The sequence below is a fragment of the Gopherus flavomarginatus genome, chromosome 1 (genome assembly GCF_025201925.1).
Source record: "Gopherus flavomarginatus isolate rGopFla2 chromosome 1, rGopFla2.mat.asm, whole genome shotgun sequence".
NCBI lineage: Eukaryota > Metazoa > Chordata > Testudines > Testudinidae > Gopherus > Gopherus flavomarginatus.
In genome coordinates this window covers 270,064,116-270,084,318 of record NC_066617.1, presented here as the reverse complement: position 1 = coordinate 270,084,318, position 20,203 = coordinate 270,064,116, and the positions used below count along the sequence as shown (strand labels likewise).

Below are 20,203 nucleotides of genomic sequence, written 5' to 3'. Positions count from 1 at the left end.
ATCTGAATGTTGTCTAAAATGGAAGCAGTTTAAATCTATCTTATACTCATGGTAACACAGCTGTACAATAAGGCCATCACCTATTCTTTTCAGATTTCCACAGTTAAGTGGGAAAAGAGTTGGGATCATGGTCTGCCTCTGAGGTGAACGAATGGAACCTTTGCAACTGAAAGGCAGTTAAAGATCAGGTTTGCTTAGTGCTTGCAGTACATAGACATGAGTTTTGGCTCTGAATTCCCAGAAAAGACAGGGGAATGTCTGAACTATTCTGCCATTTTCTGGCTGACCCTACATGAGACCTTTCCCTAACATTATTTAGTGAAGCAGAGGCTCTGCTCAAAACTCTGTCACTTGGTGACTATCCCCAATGCACTGGCCACAAGCTGAGGAAAGAGACCCCTATGCATAGCCTGAAGGCAGTGGCATATGAGCTAGCGACACCAGTTCTGTACACTGGGGACTCCATGCTAGGATAAACCCTAGCAGGGCAGTGCTGAGTAGTTTCTGTGCTCTTTGTGCTGCCAGTGTTGGGCAAACGGGATGGAGCCGGGAGGAGAATCAGGCTATCTCTTTCTATTCTGTAATGATCCTATGAAAGCATAAACCACGCTTGCCAAACCCACTGTACGCGATCAGGCTAAAGGCACAATGGCTGTTTCAAAATATTATCCTGATAAACGTAAATTTCTCAACAACTAATTTCTTTAACTCTTTGCATTAGTGTGGCTTTGAGCTATGTGGATGCACTTATCATACAAATATAAGCTATTTTCTCAGTAATGACTCTACAAGAAAATCCGAAGCAGCTGAACAACAAAGCATTTGTCATAGTAAAATTCATTTGGAGGATATAGTGTCTCTGTTAAGCTTTTCTAAGGGGACTTTTACCCTAGTAAATGCCAAAAGTTGGGTCTTGCTGATCAGAGTGATAAATGCTATCATTTTTCTCTCTCTTAGTTTTGCTTTTTATTTCATAGATTATTTCATAGATTATTATCAGGGTTGGAAGGGACCTCAAGAGATCATCTAGTCCAACCCCCTGCTCAAAGCAGGATGAATCCCCAAATGGCCCCCGAGCTGAAGAGTTGATATTCATTACCGTCTTTTCCCATTACCTCCTAGACTGGAATGCTCCCATTTCCAAAGTGAGATATACCAAGCTTCTACTGACAATTTACATGAATCTGCTACCTTACAGAAAAAAAATCTAATACGGAGCTGACTGTGTGTGTGTTTGAGTTATTGGGGAGGAAAATGATCTTGCAGTTATAGGCTGTCCACTCTATAAATGTGCTAAAATGCTTTGAAAATCTGAAAGAAATCATGGTACTCCATACAACATAGCAATGTGCATTTGAAGTCAGAGCCCAGCAATTCAAAATCTTCTGGTCTCATTCATAGCAGGTAAAAGGCTGCCTTGATGACACTTAGAGCAAATGAATTTCTCTCCTGCAGTCATGCACTGAATAAATCGCTTGATCTGGTTTGGTACAAAAGGGCAGGATCTATAAATAGTTAACTGAGCTTTCTTCAGGACAAGTGATGTATAGGCTGGAACTCTCTCTTGGGGTCTTTTTTAGAAGTAACTGCAAATATGAACAAAAGGAAAGTTTCTTCTAATGAGATTGAAACATCACACATTTTAACTTCTTCTTTGAGAGTACAGGAACAACCACTTCAAAGGTATTTAATGCTGACCTTGCGTTTGTTTGAAAAAAGAGAAAGAGGAGGGAGCAGATTTCTGTTAAACTGATGTGAATATACTTTTGTCAACAGATGCATACAGATAATGCACCTTATCACTGACTAGTTAATTTGTATCAAAGATGTTCCTATCATATATGTTTTAGTACGTCCAGCTTTTATTTGAAAGCCGCTGCTAGCCGGCTTAATGTGAGTTCTCCCCTTTTGTTGGCTTTCCCAATTTGCCCTTTCATTGTGCTGCGCTCTGCTTTTCTCCAAAGGCCCTGCCTGTCCTGTTTGCTCTTTCATTCACCGTTTCTGCAGACATATTTATTTTAAATCATTGCTGGGATTGTGTTGAGTGATGTTCTGGATCTAGCCTAAATAAGGCTGTAAGTTATACTCTGGTATGAATACATCCACCAAAATGTCTTGTCAGTGGTGAATTTGGTAAATAAGACTCTTCAGAAATACTACAAAGAGGCATCTGTTTTCATATTTCCAACGTCAGTTTTTTCTAAGGAGGGAAGGTTATTTTCCAATTGAACCTACGCAGCTGAAAGTCTTGAGTGCAAACCTTCTTCTTTCTTTCACTTTGTCTTACAGCCAAACCAACCAAAAAAATGATCTTGCACATTCAAAATCTGCCATGTGCCCATAGGGGTCATAGGAGTTTCCTGGTTGGTGGTTGTAGCCTCGTTAGCCCAGGACAAAAATTAAACAAAAGATTAATGCTGCAAAATTTGCTCATCTGTTTACTACTTAGTGTCTATAAATCACTCAACTATATTGTTGCCCTAGTGCAGGGTTAGGCAACCTATGGCACACATGCCAAAGGCGGCACGCGAGCTGATTTTCAGTGGCACTCACACTGCCTGGGTCCTGGCCACTGGTCTGGGGGGCCCTGCATTTTAATTTAATTTTAAATGAAACTTCTTAAACGTTTTAAAAACCATATTTACTTTACATACAACAATAGTTTAGTTATATATTATAGACTTATAGAAAGAGACCTTCTAAAAACGTTAAAATGCATTACTGGCACATGAAACCTTAAATTAGAGTGAATAAATGAAGACTGGGCACACCACTTATGAAAGGTTGCCGACCCCTGTCCTAGTGTGTCATCCTGTAGTGTCTGAATGGCCACTGCCTAGAGGAAGGTATCTTCATATCTCAACAAACTACTGACGCTGATTTCTGTATAAACAACAGTGTGGACAGGCCCGGCAGAATTCGATTTCTATATTTTTTTAAAATAATTTTGATGGATAATATGTTTATTTTTAAGCTTGTTTTTTATATTTACATTTTTCACTGTTGTGTGAAATGGCTTTGAAACATTTTTTCAATTTTATCTGTTAATTTTCAGTTTCAGGAAATTATGGGGGAGTCAGATATTGGGGGGATCAAATAATTTATTGACAGTAGATATTGAGGTTCAAAAAGTTGACGCTATCTAAGGGTAAAAATAGAAATTGTCACCATCATATGTCAAAATATACGAAGTAAATATCCTTAAATCAAACTCTAATAAGTTCTCAAGCACTATTTTTCATATTTTACCTTTTGATTATCATCGATGGAAATATTTTTTCACTGGTTTGTGTGTACAGTGAAATTGATGTTTAGTGACATTTACCGATTAAAAATCGAATCCTTCCATGCCTAATTATAGAGGTTTGTGACATTCCCACTGAGTCAGACCGTTCTCTGACCGTAATATTTGGCTTTCGGCTTCCATCCCTTTAGCTAGCTTGGCTTTTGGACTTGTGGTTCTGCTCTTACTTTACTTGGCTGATTTCTGGAAGGGACAGTCTCACTACTTAAACAAATATGGGTCTAATTAATCCCACAGATAACTGGTTTTTTAATTTGTTTTTGGCTTGTATAGAAGCTTCTTGCTACATAGCGCAGTTAACCTGCTTCCTGCAAGGCCACTCTGCTCTTATCCTCAGACCTTGCCTCACTTTTCCTATGGTGTGATATATTTTCCCCTCCCTGCCCTGCCGTTTTAAGCATTAGAGCTTTTGCTGTCTCGGTCACCTTTGCAAAATTTTCTCTGGACTCTTTTTGACACAAACTGCATACTGATTCCCTCATTTGGCCCTACGTGTCTTGCTGAATTGTGAATAATATGGTAGAAACAATGCATTGCCTGCATTTTCTCCTTTTCCACACAATCCACAATAAATGCTGCAGTGTTTGAACCATGCTTCACTAATCAAACCTGCTCCAGAGCCTCCAACTTGCATCATGGCCACCCTCACAGTGCATTCTGCCCCATTTCCTGGATGCTAACTTCATCTGAATCACAGATGGCTAGACTTGTATGTATTCTTGTGAGGGCTCAGAGACTGGTAACTTGCCAGTCTGACACTTTTTAAAATATCTTTTTACAGTGATAGAGGGACTAATAATGAAATTGGTTGCAGAGTTGAGGTGTTTGAATGGCACCCTTCACCTTTGATTAGTACTTAGATGTCAGCTGTAGCTTCTACCAGACTATAGGTAAGTCTTGCAGACGTACAGCCCCAGAGTGAAGCCTCAGTTGCTTGTTGGCCAGTATTCTGATCTGCTCTGGCAGCTGCTTCTTTGTTTTCTTGTTCCTGAGAAACATTGCAAGTTTATTATTATTATTATTTATTATTTATTTGTATTACCATAGAGCCAAGGAGCCCTGGTCATATGCCAGAACCCCATTGTGTTAGGCACTGTACAAACACAGAACAAAAGATGGTCCCTGCCCCCGAAGATCTTACAATCTATATATAAGATAAGAGACACCAGATGGCTACCGATAGACGGGGAGGTACAAGGAAAGAATGAGATAGTACTGGTCAGCATGGTAGAGAGTACTCTCAGCACACCAGCTTAGCTGTTGCCAAGTTCTTTGTAGGCATCACAGCAAAGGAGAATTTTGAGGAAGAATTTGAAGGTGGTGATTGTTTTAGCACAACTGATTTTTTCTTAGTAGTGTTCTTAATTATGTCATCAGAGAAGGATTGGCTTTTCTATCAGCTTTAGTTTGGAAGGGCAGCTATCGGTCAAAGAGTGTGAAGACAGGGCACCAGGCTTGTTCTGCTCTAAGTGGAGTCTCTTTCACAAGATTTATACTGTTCTCAGCAGAGACAATATTTGCCAATTTACTTTTATTGACATTGCGACAGATTCACTGGTATGCTCTGGCTGCTTTGTGCTGTTCCTGTGATGCAAAGCAGCTGTAAACCTGGTTTAACTTAAGCCAAGTTGATGGCAGTTTTGTATCTCTGGAACAGTGCAAAGCAGCTGGATCATGCCAGCTGATCTAGCCTTTTGGTGAACCATTATAAATTACTTGTTTTATTCATGATCTCTAAACATGACTGTAGTTGAAGCCAAAGCCTGTAGGAATATTGAGTGGATCATATCCATTAAAGAAAACGTTTATATTCTAAAATAAGCATCTGTGGAATTAGAGGTTTCTTGGGCTAAAGGTTTTCCAAGGTGAAATGAAATTATGCATATTAGCCATATATGTTTGTTTATATGGAACTCCTTTAGATACAGTATAATTTTTGCTGCCTTACCCTATTGTCAAATATATTAAATGTTCAAATTTAAAAATGCTAATTCTAAGATGTCTTTACTATGTTGCCAAAAAAGGGCACAGCACTTATTGTAAATACAGTTTGCTGTAGCAGTGTTTTCTTCCAGTTTACTGAGATAATTTCAGTGGCATGAAATATAAGTGATTTTGGTAAACTTGATGTTATTGTCTGTGATTTGTCGGTTGGACATATTCTGGGTCTTTTGAGGATATGACTGGATGCAAGATAACAAAATCCCTATTGTTTTCCTTTTATCTAAAATATAATGTATAGTTGAGATTGTTTGTACTTAACTTTGCCTTGCATAAATAACATTTTACATGTTCGAAGCACTCTACAAATGTTAATCAATATAATATTGTATAAATGGTATTTTTACTACCTTTTTATTAAACTCTACTGTTACTAAACTCTAAGGTCCTTCTGGCAGAATACAACATTCAGCAGTTTGTGGTAATTTTTTTTTAACAGGGATGATAGCCCAGTTAGAGTGAATGTAAGAGAGCACAGTCAGCATTATTCCTGTTACTAACTTTGTTTCATAACTCAGCTTGTTTGTCCTTATGTAGAAAAATTCTCTTATTAAAAAAATGCTGTGATGATTTTTCCCCCTTAAGTCTTTCAGGATAACCACAATGGAATGTAAGTGTGAAATCAGTCCTCTGATTAGTAATAGATTGAGGGGAAACATGACAGAACTTGCAAAGTTTGACTGGACTTTGAGATGTAACACCAAAGAATTAATTACTGCTTTATATTAATCAAGATAACAATGCAAAACCCTTCATTAAGAGCACAGGGAAAGTTCTTCCTTGGTCCTTGGAGAGGATATTATATGCAAGCCCTGTGGTGTGGGTTGCAAAGTGTCACTCGAATTTATATGCATTACTTGTCTAATTGCAGTAAATGTAGCATGTCCAGATAGATTTAAAAGTTGGGTGGGTGTTTGTTACTTGCTGGAAATCACTTGAAACCTCACTACTCAGAGGCAGCTGTTCACAGGTCCTTCACCTCTCCCCAGAGATGCCTAGAAGACTCTGTTGTTGGACCCTGTCTTTTATGGCAGAAGCAGTAAACATGACAGGTTGTTTGGGAGCCATCTGTTTTAAAATAGTTTCTGCTTGGTATGCAGCAATGAACTTGAGATCAGTGTTCTGTCCGTCTTCATGGTAACAGTCTTATTTGGTGTCACAACAGGTGGAAGTTGATGGGATGAAACTAAATGTGACCAGTGAGTGGAACCTGGCTTCACCCTTATCGTCTGTCACCATTGATGGCACTCAGAGGACTATACAGGTAAATTCACTGACACATTATTTGTGGAACTGAAATGACTGCATCCCTTCAGATCTAAAAACACTATATTTCTGTAGTGATACTAAATTTGGTGTACAACAGAAAAATACAGTGTTATTCTAACATAGTCTTTCTCCCTCCATTTAACAAGCCTGGAGCTTTATTGAGATCGATTTCTAGAGAAAATATTTGAGAAGATGACATGTCAGAATACTCTTTATATTAGAGACAATATCACACCTCTCAAATATCTCACATTTCAAGGGACCTCACTCATTTTAGTCTGAGATTTACGTATGTTTCTCACAATTGTAGTGTCTCCAAACTTCTATTGTTGAATAAGAAATATATATTTATTAAAGGGACAAATACAAAGTCATGCCTGCATGAATGTGTCCCTCATTTGAGTCTTTCCAGATTGAAAGGCAAGGACCGCATCTTTCCTGAATTGTTGTTTTTTATTAATATATATAAGTTTCTTGCTTTGAAGAAGAAGAAGAAGAAGAAAAAAGCAACACCCTCACCTCCACAAAGCTAAAGAATAGTTCATGAATTGCATCAAATTCTAGAGTATCCCTGGTGAAAGTGTTTAAAAAAAAAAAAAGGAATTGCATTGCCATTTTGTATTAACTGTTTTTCAATTTTTCTCAGGGTAAGGTGGTTCAGAATTTTCATAGGCTATGTCTACACTACCACTTATGTCGCTCAGGGCTGTGAAAAGACACCTACCTGAGCGACATAAATTACTCCAACCTAAGCATCAGCGTAGACAGCGCGAGAGCTTCTTCCAACAACATAGCTATTTCCACTCATTGCGGTTGAATTAATTAAGCCAAGAGTAGCTACACTAGAGCAGTGGTTCTCGAGCAGTGGCACTCATAGCCCTGGGGTACGCAGAGGGCTTCCAGGGGGTACATCAGCTCATCTAGATATTTGCCTAGTTTTATAACAGGCTACATACAAACTATTAGAGAAGTCAGTACAAACTAAAATTTCATACAATGACTTTTATACTGCTCTATATATGATACACTGAAATGTAAGTACAATATTTATATTCCAGTCGGTTTATTTTATAATTATATGGCAAAAATGAGAAAGTCAGCAATTTTCAGTAATAGTGTGGCTGTGACACTTCGGTATTTTTATGTCTGATTTTGTAAGCAAGTACTTTTCAAGTGAGGTGAAAGTTGGGGTTACGCAAGACAAATCAGTCTCCTGAAAGGGTACAGTAGTCTGGAAAGGTTGAAAAACCCTGCACTAGAGAGCATGCAGTTGTGCCACTGTAAGCGCTCTTCTGTAGCCAGGGTCCCATTTACTAAATAGTCATTTTATTAATAAGATCAGGGTGTCTGCAAACCCTCCAAGTTATAGGAAAGAGATTAAGATTCTGAAACCCTGGAATTACTTGAAAAATAGTATAAATTTATCAATGATTCAGCATTTTTTAAAAATTACTGCTGAACATGTACATTATGTTTTTCATTTTTGTTCATGGCAAATGCCACACCGATGAGCTTTTCCTAGTGACTGAATTTGTACGACTTCAGTTTTGGGCAACCGAAACTGTTGCATCTTTTAAGGATGGTACGAGTAGGAAATGAGTGACATTCTCACTGTGTGTCCAGGCAAATGTATACAAATGGGGCTTTCTAGCGCATTTGTGTTCTTTAGGGACTATTCAAAGTTTTCTTGCAGGGTCGGTGTGGCTGGACATCATCCTCAACTTTTACTTACATGCTCCACTCTCAGAATTTACCTGCTTCCATCTAAAGAAAATCTTTAGGTTTAGTTTTAAAGCCTGCTCGCTTTACTAATCTTCAACAAGAAACCATATGTATTTATAAAAAAATGAGATGTTCAGAAGAAATCCACCATATTTGGTGTGCATACATGCATGTTTTCGGATGAGTTTCCATCAAAACTAATGGGAAGTGCATAAGGATATATTACAGCAGTATACAGTATTAGGAAGCTTTTATTGTTGCTGACTAATAGTAGGTAGATTGATTATATACCAAACACATGATATTTGAACTTGCATCTTTGTTTAATTCCCAAAGCACAGAATGTTGCCATAGCTGGACATGTTTACTGCTAGGTGGTTGAGCCCGGTGATGGGGTCATTGAATTGCTGGAACACAATTATCATATGCAATGCATGCCGGGGTCACTCCAGCTGTACAACAAATATTTTGGAATGTGTGTTATACAAGAAGTGTAAAAACCATAGTTATTGTTTCTCTTTGAGATATCTGTAAACCTCTGTTTTGTTCAGAAATCCTGTAGCTTGAAAAGTTATGAATGCTGTGATTGTTTATATATGTAAAATCATGGTTACAATGTGATTAACCCTTGATATCTGCTCATTGGAATCCAAAATGGATTTTTTGTTATGTTTCTCTAGACTTGTTCCTCTGCAAGGACCAGATTAGACTAGCATGTTCCTATGGGTCCATTTGTCCCCAAGAGCATTTGATCCCAGAGTCTTAGTGTATTTTCCTTCAGCAAGTCTTCGCCCTAGAGCCATTTAAGCAACTAACATAAATGAATCGAATAATTCCAGCTGTGCTTTATTAATTTTCAGACATTCTAATTTCTCTTCATAGTTGGTTTCATTCATCTAAATTTGTGTAACCAGTATATTCTTTGTGAACATTACATTTCTTTGAAGAGTGATTTATGTACCTAGGGCTTGATCCTGAAAGGTGCTGAATGCTCTGATCTCAATCCAGCAAAGCCCTTCTGCATGTAAGGAGTAAAGAAGGAAATGATTTTCAAATGTTTTGTTTTAAAATGTATTTATGCAAATTGTAGTCTGGATATTCAAATTCTTGCATATCCGTCACCTGCTTAAAATAAGTAATTAGACACATGAGTCTATTTTCATTCATCTGTTAAAGGATCTTGGCTCAAAGTGTGTAAATAAAGGAAGTACCGGTCTAAGCAAAGAGTAGATCAGTGACATGGGTGGGTACCAGAAAATACCGTGATCCCACAAAGTTGAAATCAGTGGGTTTCTGTTCTTAAAATTAACTGTGTGCTTAAGTGCTTTGTTGGATAGGAGCCGGAGTACTAAGCACCTTGCTGACAAAATCTCAAAAATAAAATATTGCTGAGAGTTCAATGACTGCCCCCAGCCGTAGATTTTTTATTGATGTAGTATCTCAAAACAGTTTTGCTTATTATAGATTATGTATTATTTGGGTTTCAGACCCTAAATACAGGAACTGCAAAACATTTTTGTTTAAACAATAGATGAGTTTGGAAAGATTTAGTTAGTGAGATGCATGAAGACTGATCGATGTCTTCTAGTAATACACAGCTACTGTACACTGTTGCTTTCTGCAGGGTCACTTTACTATTATCTCTGTGAAAGAGAAATATTGTGTATGCTCCCACTTCTTTTCCTGAGATGAGAGAGCAGGCCTGGCTTTTCTCAGAGCTTGTAGGATCACCCTATGTTTTCACATTTACTCTGCAAGCCTGCAATCATCACAGCCCAAGGAGCTCATCAGTGTTACTCCAGACGTGATGAGAGGGGTTGCGACTGAGTAACTGATTTTCATTGCCTCACTTGTCACCTGTTCTTGGCAATTGAAGCAAATACAAGTGATCTCTCAAATACCCTCATTTAAAAAACAAAAAAACACTACAACCCCCCTCTCCACTCTTCCCTCTCCCATCCCCCAAAAGAAAAAAAACATCTCAGTGAGTTTTGCTGAAGTATGCAGTGTTATATTTCAGGCTTCTTTTTAAAACTCTTAATCTCAGTTGTGTGTCATTCTCTGTGCTGTCCCTTGTTATTTCCCTACCTCCAACTGTGCAAGCAGAGTGGCTGTTCAGCAATTCCTCTTCCTCCACTGCAGTCTTAGGCCTGGTCTACACTACGCGTTTATACCGATTTTAGCAGCGTTAATCCAATTTAACGCGGTACCCGTCCACACAACGAGGCCCGTATATCGATATAAAGGGCTCTTTAAACTGGTTTCTGTACTCCTCCCCGACGAGAGGAGTAGAGCTGAAATCGGTATTACCATATTGGATTAGGGTTAGTGTGGCTGCAAATCGACGGTGTTGGCCTCCGGGCGGTATCCCACAGTGCACTACTGTGACCACTCTGGAAAGCAATCTGAACTCGGATGCACTGGCCAGGTAGACAGGAAAAGCCCCGCGAACTTTTGAATTTCATTTCCTGTTTGTCCAGCGTGGAGCTCTGATCAGCACGGGTGGCAATGCAGTCCCAAATCCAAAAATAGCTCCAGCATGGACCGTGTGGGAGATACAGGATCTGATCGCTGTATGGGGAGACAAATCTGTTCTATCAGAGCTCCGTTACAGAAGACGAAATGCCAAATCATTTCAAAAAAATCTCCAGGCTATGATGCAGAGTCCACAGCCCTGTGCTGTGTGACAAGCGTAACAGAAAGCCGAAGAATCAAATGGACGCTCATGGAGGAAGGGAGAGGGTACTGAGGACTCCAGCTATCCCACAGTCCCCGCAGTCTCCGAAAAGCATTTGCATTCTTGGCTGAGCTCCTAATGCCTGTAGGGTCAAACACATTGTCCGGGGTGGTTCACAGTATATCTCGTCAGTTTACTCTCCCTTCCCCCCCATGAAAGAAAAGGGGAAAAAAATCATTTGTTGACTTTTTTCAGTGTCACCGTATGTCTACTGCATGCTGCTGGTAGACACGGTGCTAGGGCAGTGAACAGCAACATCCTCTCCCCTCCCTTCCCCGGTGGTAGACGGTATAGTGCAGTATGACTGGTAACTTTCCTCGTCATCAGCCCGTGAGTGCTCCTGGCTGGCCTCAGGTGATGTTGGCCTGGGGCACCTGGGTAAAAATAGGAATGACTCCCAGTTATTCCTGGCAGATGGTACAGAACGGCTGGTAACCGTCCTCATCATAGCAACTGGGGGCTGAACTCTATCAGCCCCTCCCTTCATGTCTAATGAAAAGATTCTGTACTGCCTGGACTATCATAGCAGCAGGATGCTGCGCTCCTCCCCCCTCCACCATTTAATGTCCTGCCTGGACTATCATAGCAGCTGGAGGCTGCCTCCCCCTCATTTTATCTCAGTAAAAAGTCAGTGTTGCTTATTCCTGCATTCTTTATTACTTTATCACACAAATGGGGGGACCCTGCAATGGTAGCCCGGAAGGGTTGAGGGAGGAGGGAAGCAACGGGTGGAGTTGTTGCATGGACACCCCCTAGAATGGCATGCAGCTCATCATTTCTGTGGGATCTGACATGTAGTGGCTGTGCTGTCTGGTTCTCTGATACACTGGTTCTCTAGTACACTTGCCCCATATTCTAGGCAGGACTGACTCTATTTTTAGATACAACATAAAGGAGGAAATGACCCAGAGGGTCATTCCCATTTTTGTCTTTGCGCCCCCGGCCGACCTCAGTGAAGGTCAGCCAGGAGCACCCATGACAGCAGCAGATGGTACAGAACGACTGATAACCGTCATCTCATCGCTAATTTACAATGGCACAACAGACGGTACAGAACGACTGGTAACCATCTCTGCTACCTTGCAAAGGCAAATTAATGCTGCTGTGTAGCGCTGCAGTACCGCCTCTGTCAGCAGCATCCAGTACACATACAGCGACAAAAGGCAAAACGGGCTCCATGGTTGCCATGCTATGGCGTCTGCCAGGGCAATCCAGGGAAAAAGGGCGCGAAATGATTGTCTGCCATTGCTTTCACAGAGGAAGGAATGAGTGATGACATTTACCCAGAATCACCCGCGACACTGTTTTTGCACCATCATGCACTGGGATCTCAACCCAGAATTCCAAGGAGCGGGGGCGACTGCGGGAACTATGGGATAGCTACGGGATAGCTACCCACAGTGCAACGCTCCAGAAATCGATGCTAGCCTCGGTACATGGACGCACACCACCGAATTATTGTGCTTTATGTGGCCGCATGCATTCGACTTTATACAATCTGTTTTACAAAACCGGTTTATGTAAAATCTGAGTAATCCTGTAGTGTAGACGTACCCTTAGCTCTGAAACCTGATTTTATGGCTGAATAAAACAAAAGTTTTCTCTACTTCTCTTAAGAGACAAAAACTTGCAGGGTTTTGCTTCCTGTACCAGGCCACCCTGTAAGTTCTTTCCCTCTCCGTGCTTCCCCTTCCCACTCGTGGAGGAGCAGGCTTGGGTTGGGTTTTTGACCAGTTCAAAAATAATTGGTCAATTGACCAGTCAAATATTGTCAAATAATGTCAAATGTTTTAAAACACTAATTTATAAGAACAGTAACAAAAAAGAGTAAGACTTTATGGTCTCAAATAGGCTTTCCCTTTGATACTTACTCCTAATTACAAAAAAAGGCATTATTTTAATTCAGAAAAATGCAAAACACCATGAAATGATTTTCTCAAATATGAGAGTAATTATTTTTAGGTTGGCCTTTAAATATGGACATTATTCATACAATGAATGAAATTAAAAATAAAACACACATTGCATCCATAAAACCAAAAAATCATTTTAAAAATCACTTATGCTAGATAGGCAGCAGGCCAACTCTACAAGCCGTTTTATGGCTGTGCATCTTTACTGTTTGTGTTGGTGGCGGAAGTTTAATAACTGTGAGCCCTCCTCTCCCTCTCCCACTCTCTTTTGAGTTTATTTTGGTATGATTGTCTAGTCAGTTTCGGTTGTAAGCTTTTCAGTGCCAGGACTGTGTCTTTTAACTTTTTAGTATGCTTTGTAAATGGCATGGCATAGAAATAAAGATATACATACAAACAATGTTTGTTCTAGAAGATTCCAGCCAATCAAGATGCTCAACTTTCAATTAGTTGACCTTTTTCCCAACAGCTGGCATTATCATGTAGTTAAAGTGAGTGATCAAGATCTTTCAGTAGGTTTGCAAACAAGTGGCACCATGAAGCAATCAAAAAGATGGTCCTCTTGCCTACATCATGACATTCTTGCTGGAATATTTGACAATATTTGATCATGTTCAAATAGCAGGTGTCAAGTTACATTATTTGACCCATCGATTGACCAACTTGCAAAGTCTAGAGCAGGCTAAACAGGGCAAACTAAAGATGATGTGCTCCATCTGTGAAAAATTTCTCTCAGGAGCCACATAAAGGGAGTTCAGACAGGATAATTTCAAGGCTGAGCAAAGAGAGAGACCTCAGAGAATGGACAGATTTCTCGGGCCTCTTCATTTCCCTCTCTGCCCCGTACATCAATAAAGACTTTTCCAGAGACAGCTCCAAAAGGACAAGCATCAATGTTCCTCTTGGCTCTCTCCAAAATGAACCAACAATGACTCTTCAGAATTGAGGCCAAAATTCCACTCCCCAACACCCAAACTTCATTGTCCTTTCCGCCACCAAAGATGGTGTTGGGAAAAAGACCACCACCGTAATGATTTGATCAGACAGCCTGAGGCTCCTTTATTTCATACAAACATATATGCAGGGAGAGACAGCAAAGACTCCATGCAAGAGGCTGGCTGCTCTACATATTACAAATTTTAGCAAGCTTATAAAGGTTAAAACCACAAAACGTAGCACGCTGATTACGCATGTTATTTGCCTTATTTGGAATATAATGTTGATAACAAGCAAGCTGCCCAATTAATTCTTCATCTATGGCAAAACCCCAATTTTCCATCTATGGCTTTTCCTGTTATTGTCTTTGCCAATCAGGTCTGGGGTTTGACCGTTCTAGCACCTTTTCTGCAGTCCCGACAGCAAGCTCAGCTGTTATAACTTAACAGATCTTCTGGTTCCCCTTTATCCAATTCTAGTTCCTCTTTTTGGGGCACTGACCACATCTTTCTGCCTCAGCATACCCTTTATAAAAAAAAAACAAGTTTAGCAGAAGTTAAAACTCTTATTCCTAGCTAAAGGCTTTTAGGCCTACTTTTACTCTATTCTCAGCAAAAAGCCTGGGGCCTTGGGTAAGGTGGGCGGGGGGCGGGGGTCCCTATCAACTCCCTCCCTTTGATGCCCTTCTCACGGCATCAACTACCTATATCTATATTATTAGATTACTAATTTCAGAACCTGAGGTCCTGTCTTCATGGAGGGTCTTCAGGTTTTCATAAGTTGAGGAATCGGGCAGATAAGGATTTAACTCTTTTGAGGGAACTAAGGCCACTCTTAGGTGGGGTATACAAATCGGGTGTAGAGTGGGGGCAACATGCTTTACAGCAACAGTAGCAGAAATAAATATTTAATAACAACTATGTTATTAAAAGTCCCCACTATATATACTGATAGGAATGGGCCGCTGGAAGGCCTTAATAATGAATCACAGGACATCAGTTTCAATACAGAGAGTTGCAACTCTATGGGCCGTTTGAAAGGCATTAAGTTCGGTCTGGTAAACGTTTTGGAGGAGATGAATTTTCCCTGCAACCGGGAAATTTGCCGAACCCTTGATAAGAGGGACAATATGATATGGACACGATCTGGTACTAGGGCGGTCTAATTAAAGGGAATATGAAATTGAAGGGAAACCTGATACGTTTTTGTCCATGGGCCAATAAATAATATGAGTGCCTGTGACTGTGTTTTAAATTAAAGATCATGTCCTGCAAAACAGTTCAGTTGGAACATGCACAACTATTATTGGCCTAAATCAGGGCTGGGGAGCGATGGTTGTCATATGTCTACTACCTTTCCAACAAATATACTTGTTAACGGTAACGATTTTTCCAGGGTTAAGCTGTCAAATGCACTGAAGCTGAGGGGGTTCTAGGGGCCAGTAAGTTCACAGGTTACCCAGCCCTATCCAGAGATCAGGCGTTATTTCCGTGGCACCAACTAGAAAGCGGTTAGGGCCATGGGGAGGTTTTATTTCCCACACATCCCAGTGGATGACCCAGTCCCACATACGACCTCCCCAAGGATCTGGGAGGATTTGGTATGTGGGAGCCCACACTCCTTTCATTGGCCCATAGGCCTGGAAGGAGCACTGTGAGCACCAACATTTCCATCCAGAAAATCTCCAAGTGTGCCTCCAGGGCCACAAATCAGATGGTACGCCTGAAGCATCCATAAGGGTGGTGGGCCAAGCCTGGTGTTCAAGATCATTCCGAACGGCCATTAGCTGGTCGTTCAGAAAATCCCACACCTCAGAACAAGCCAGATCCCACCGCAATGCCTTCCCTACTTCAGCGATGCTTAAGAGCCTTTTAGCAGTAAATCTTAGATTAGAGAACTAAGAGTGGAGACAACATATAATTCGCCCACTCCAGCCCGGATATTGCTTACCTGTGCCCTGGAGATAAGCCTGTGGCCTGGGCCAATTGGCCCAATTTTCATCATGCTGTTGATTTTTTGTAAATATTCCAGACAGGAGCAGCACTATTTGCCTCGTCTCACAAGGAGCCAGTTAAATCCCTCCTTTGGCGGGAGGATGCACCCCAAGTCTGTACCAACCCAAGGGCTGTCCCTCGGAAGCAATTGGGGCAGATAGCAGTGATCTGGAAGTGGGATAAGGGCAGGGTAAATTTGATAATTCCTAGCCTGGCATTAAGTATGGTCCATCTGAACCCCCTTGGGTTTCTTTTCTTAGAAGAACCATACCACAACTGCTGGTCATCCACTCGGATACTTCTTCAGGAGGCTTTAGGTTCGTCATATGGGAGGGAGAATACTACAACAGGGTACAGGCTATGTTGTTGGTTACTGAAATAGCCTCTAAGCAGAAAAATATTCCTGTGGCCAGACAAGTCCTGTGGGTATATGGTTGGTTGTTTACTAGTGAGGCTACTGAGTGGCTAAGATTTAGAAAAATATTACTTTCCCATCCCCACCCCAAGTTCATTAAAGAGGAGAGGTTAAGGAACATTAAAAGTTTCATTTTCAGGTAGTTTTGGCTAGCTTCTGCAAGCTATTCTTCGAGATTTCGTAGTCTTAATTCACTTAGCTGTCCAGCAGGGTGGCCACAAGGGAGAGGTTACCAGCACAATCACCTTGCTTGCTTGGAGGCTTTATTATGTCCTCAGGTGGAGAGGTTGTTTTCTTAGCAAAGTTCAAAGGCTCAGTGGGTCTGTCAGCAAACAAAGGAGAAGTTACCAGTTCTTTTACCTTGTCCTTCACTCCTGCTGTCCAGAAAGAGCAACAACGCCAGAAGGAAAGATAGACCGATCATCAGTCGGAGAGCCATTACAGTGAGGAACATGGGCAGGTAGTCAATTTTTGGCACTCCACAGTGGTGTTGATAATTAACAGGATTTGATAAGGATCTTTCAGCATGGGGCCAGGGCAGTTCCTCGCTGGGACCTCCATGTAGACCCAATCTTCTGGTTTCAGTAAGCAGCAGTATATAAAAAGTATATAAAAAGACTTAACACATTTCATTAGTGCCTGGCAATAATTACACATTGTGTCATCTATTAAATAAATGTCTACCTGAGCCAAAGCCAGCAGGGCACTGTCTATAGTTGCACTAGGTGCCCTGGTAGAAATTTTATGAGGGCTGAGTGCAGTTTTTTAATTGGAAGTGGCCTTCTAAGGGCATTTGGCCATACTGGATCTGTGAAGCTGCACAGGACTTAGTTATAATTTTTCCAATAAAATTAGGTTCACATTCACTGTTGCTACTCACAGGTATGCCAAAGTTTCACAACAGTTTTGGCATTTGCCTTTTTACAAGGAAATACATTACTAAAACTAACACATACTCATAAGAGCAGCATTTTAGCATGTTTGTAAAGTCAATCTGAATATTTACAAAGGGTCCCCATAGAGTGGGGTGAGCTGCCGGTCTAGTCCGACTGGCTTTCCACTGTTGTGTGCCAGACAAATAGGGCAATAATTGCAATATTATTGAGCCATGATTGAAAATTTTGGGGCATGCCAGTGCCACACCACTGATGCAATCATCCCTCCTTTTCTCACGCGGGCCAAACCATGGGCCACGCGAGCAAGGTAGGGGAGCAAAGCCCGGGGCGCAACCAGACGACCATCTGGAGTGCACCACAAGGCATCCTCAGGGTGTGGAGAACACCCATTTCGTCTCCAACCATCCTTCTCCTCCTCAGACGCTGACTCTTGCAAAAGTGCCAGGTCACGAGGGGACGCAGCTGGAGAAAGAGGTTGCAGCATACAAAGACAAAAAATTTCAGAGGGAAGCCATCAGCTACTGGGTCCAAAGAGGAACTAAAATATGCAACGGGTTTGCATGAGAACCCCTAGGGTCATCCCCTCCTTTTCTCATAACAATAGAGAGTAAAGGGTTTCTTATAATCAGGGAGGCCCAGTGCCAATGCTCAGGCCAGAACATGCTTAACCTGAGTGAAAGCCTCGTTAGCCTCTGATGTCCCAGGGATGGGGTCTGTGACCTTGTCTACGGTCAAGTCTTGCAATTACAACATTTAAACATTTGAATAAAATCATTTTTTACAAATATTTTTGCTGATTGTAGGCAAAACTGAGGAATTACTCAAATTACTCCCCATATTTTCCTATATTTGTTTTATAAGCAGCCCAGGTTTTCAATTACATAACACTATATACATTCCTCAGCTAATTCAACTAAATTGGTGATAGCCAAATCAAATAATTGCTATTCAATAATTTCTTTGCCTGAATTTATTTACAAACATTTCACAGATACCAAGAACTTTCTTCTTTAGCATTTTTACAAAGTTCAACTGCTGTTTCCTCCAGCAACTACAGAGTTAACTTCTCACTCTCCCTCAAATCACTTGCTTGTCTCCCAACAGCCACTTTTATCAACTTAACTCACCATTCAAAGTAAGTCCTGGGTATTTGAAATCCTCATGCTTACACTTACTGACTCCTTCCTTCCACTACACCCTCAAAGTTTCCAACCCGTTTTTCAATCTCTCTGTCTGTTGCCTGCCCGCCTGGGCCCGATCCTGCTTTTCTTGCTACATTATTTTTTTCATGGGCACAAGCATTGTTTCACTACCAATTTGGCAAGGAGAGTGGGCTTTTTGACTAAATCCCCTTTTATCTATTTATGCACACCTATTTACATACACACAGTACATCTAGATGCATCTTGTTTAATAATTAACATTTTTTCTATGTCCAGACTTAATACAATTTTTCTTTGAGGCAATAACAACCCCTTAGCACCGGTGCATTATAAGAAAGAATAATAACAGGGCTACAAACAACAAATAAAATAGGGAGGACAACAACATAAACAGCACAATAAAATTCCTTCCTCGATATAGTTTGAGAGGAGGGATTTAACTATATTTTTGGGAAGTGGTCTTGCTGGGTTCAGGAAAATTTCAGCCAGCTGGGCAGACTCAATGTGCCCAACCTGGTCTGCATGATCTGCTCACTATGCCCACAGGGAGGGAGAGACCTTAACCAGCAGTTCCTGTTGCAGCGAGGAAGGGCTGGGGTCGGTCTTCTCCTTTGGAGTGTCCTTCTGAAAAACTGCCGGGACCTTATTGTGAGCGGGATCGGGCATATCCAGATTGTACAATTTAACTCACACAGTAAATTCTTTCCCAATGGGTTGACGGGAGAATATGGACTAAGGAGAAATGCATGGCGGTTAGAGAGGGGACCAAGAAAAACAGATAAAAAACCGATACGGGATGGGGAATGGGAGCATTTCCCACTCCTACTGCCGTAACAATATTCAAAGAAAGGGGCACAGAGAGAAACTCCTGCGCCCTCAGGGTGAAACACAAGGCTTTAATATCTATCAAGCATGAGGTAAAAGTACCATTTATTATACAGGAAATGATAGGGCCTGTCTAATTACCAGGGAAAAGCGGAGCAATGATGTTACTAGTCTCCGGACCCTCCTAGCAACCTGGCTGCAGAGGATTAGGGAAGAACTGGAAATTCGGGAAAGGGCCTCGTTCCAGCACTTCTCCGGGGCGAGAAGACCGTCTGGGGCGCGTAGGGCACTCCTTTATAAGGTAGCATTCCTGCTTACAGTAGGCGCAGCTCTTTCCACGAGCATTTAGCCTTCTAGTGCCCTTCCTGCCCGCACAAAAAGCAGGAATTGGAATTAGGTCGAGGATTCACCCCAGGTGCTCCTTGACCCTGTCTCCGGCTGGGGAACTTTTTATAAGAATCCTGCATGGTTTAAATTTGCAGGACCATAAGTTTAGATTCCGTTTCATCATGCCACTCAAAATACGCATCAAACTGTCCCTGACACACGGCGTTGGCAAGAAGTGCACCCCGCAGATGCACAACTTTGTCAAGGTCGAAACTCCCCACCAGGGGAAACTGCAGTCTAGGATTGTCTCTGGTATACCAGTTCCACTTTTGTAAGTATTTAGACATCGACGGACCACGATGGACATACATATATGCAGCAAGTGTGCCTTTTGGCGGGACTGGAATCCCTTTGGATTGTCCAGCCCCCATTTTCACTTCAGCCTGCTTTCGCTCCAGCCACGCATACAAAGGAACGCTTATAGGATTACCACAGCTCTAACACCTATGGTCTCTCAACCTGCCTTGGGCAGGGGAACTAGTAGGCTTTCGCTGCTCCACGCCACGGCGGGAGACCTACTACAGGGAAAGGGGGTGGGGGCGGGCTTCCTTAGGGACTTTAGTCTTACCCTAATGGAAAACCTGTGGTCCTCGCACGCTTCTCGTCAGCCCAGAGCACCAGCCTTCAAGCCAACGGTGCTT

At 41.5% G+C, this 20,203-nt stretch overlaps 1 protein-coding gene across 4 annotated transcripts in view; it reads left to right on the top strand.

Annotated features, from left to right (window-relative positions):
- PCCA (propionyl-CoA carboxylase subunit alpha) overlaps nt 1-20,203 on the top strand; it is a 445,042-nt gene that overhangs the window by 320,135 nt on the left and 104,704 nt on the right. For 3 of the 4 annotated variants that reach the window (XM_050948397.1, XM_050948393.1, XM_050948418.1), the window contains one exon: nt 6,471-6,569. In XM_050948397.1, the coding sequence (XP_050804354.1) occupies nt 6,471-6,569 (99 nt within the window). Of the gene's footprint in view, nt 1-6,470; nt 6,570-8,267; nt 9,697-20,203 lie in introns of those variants that run through there. The other variant, XM_050948408.1, reaches the window with a different exon arrangement.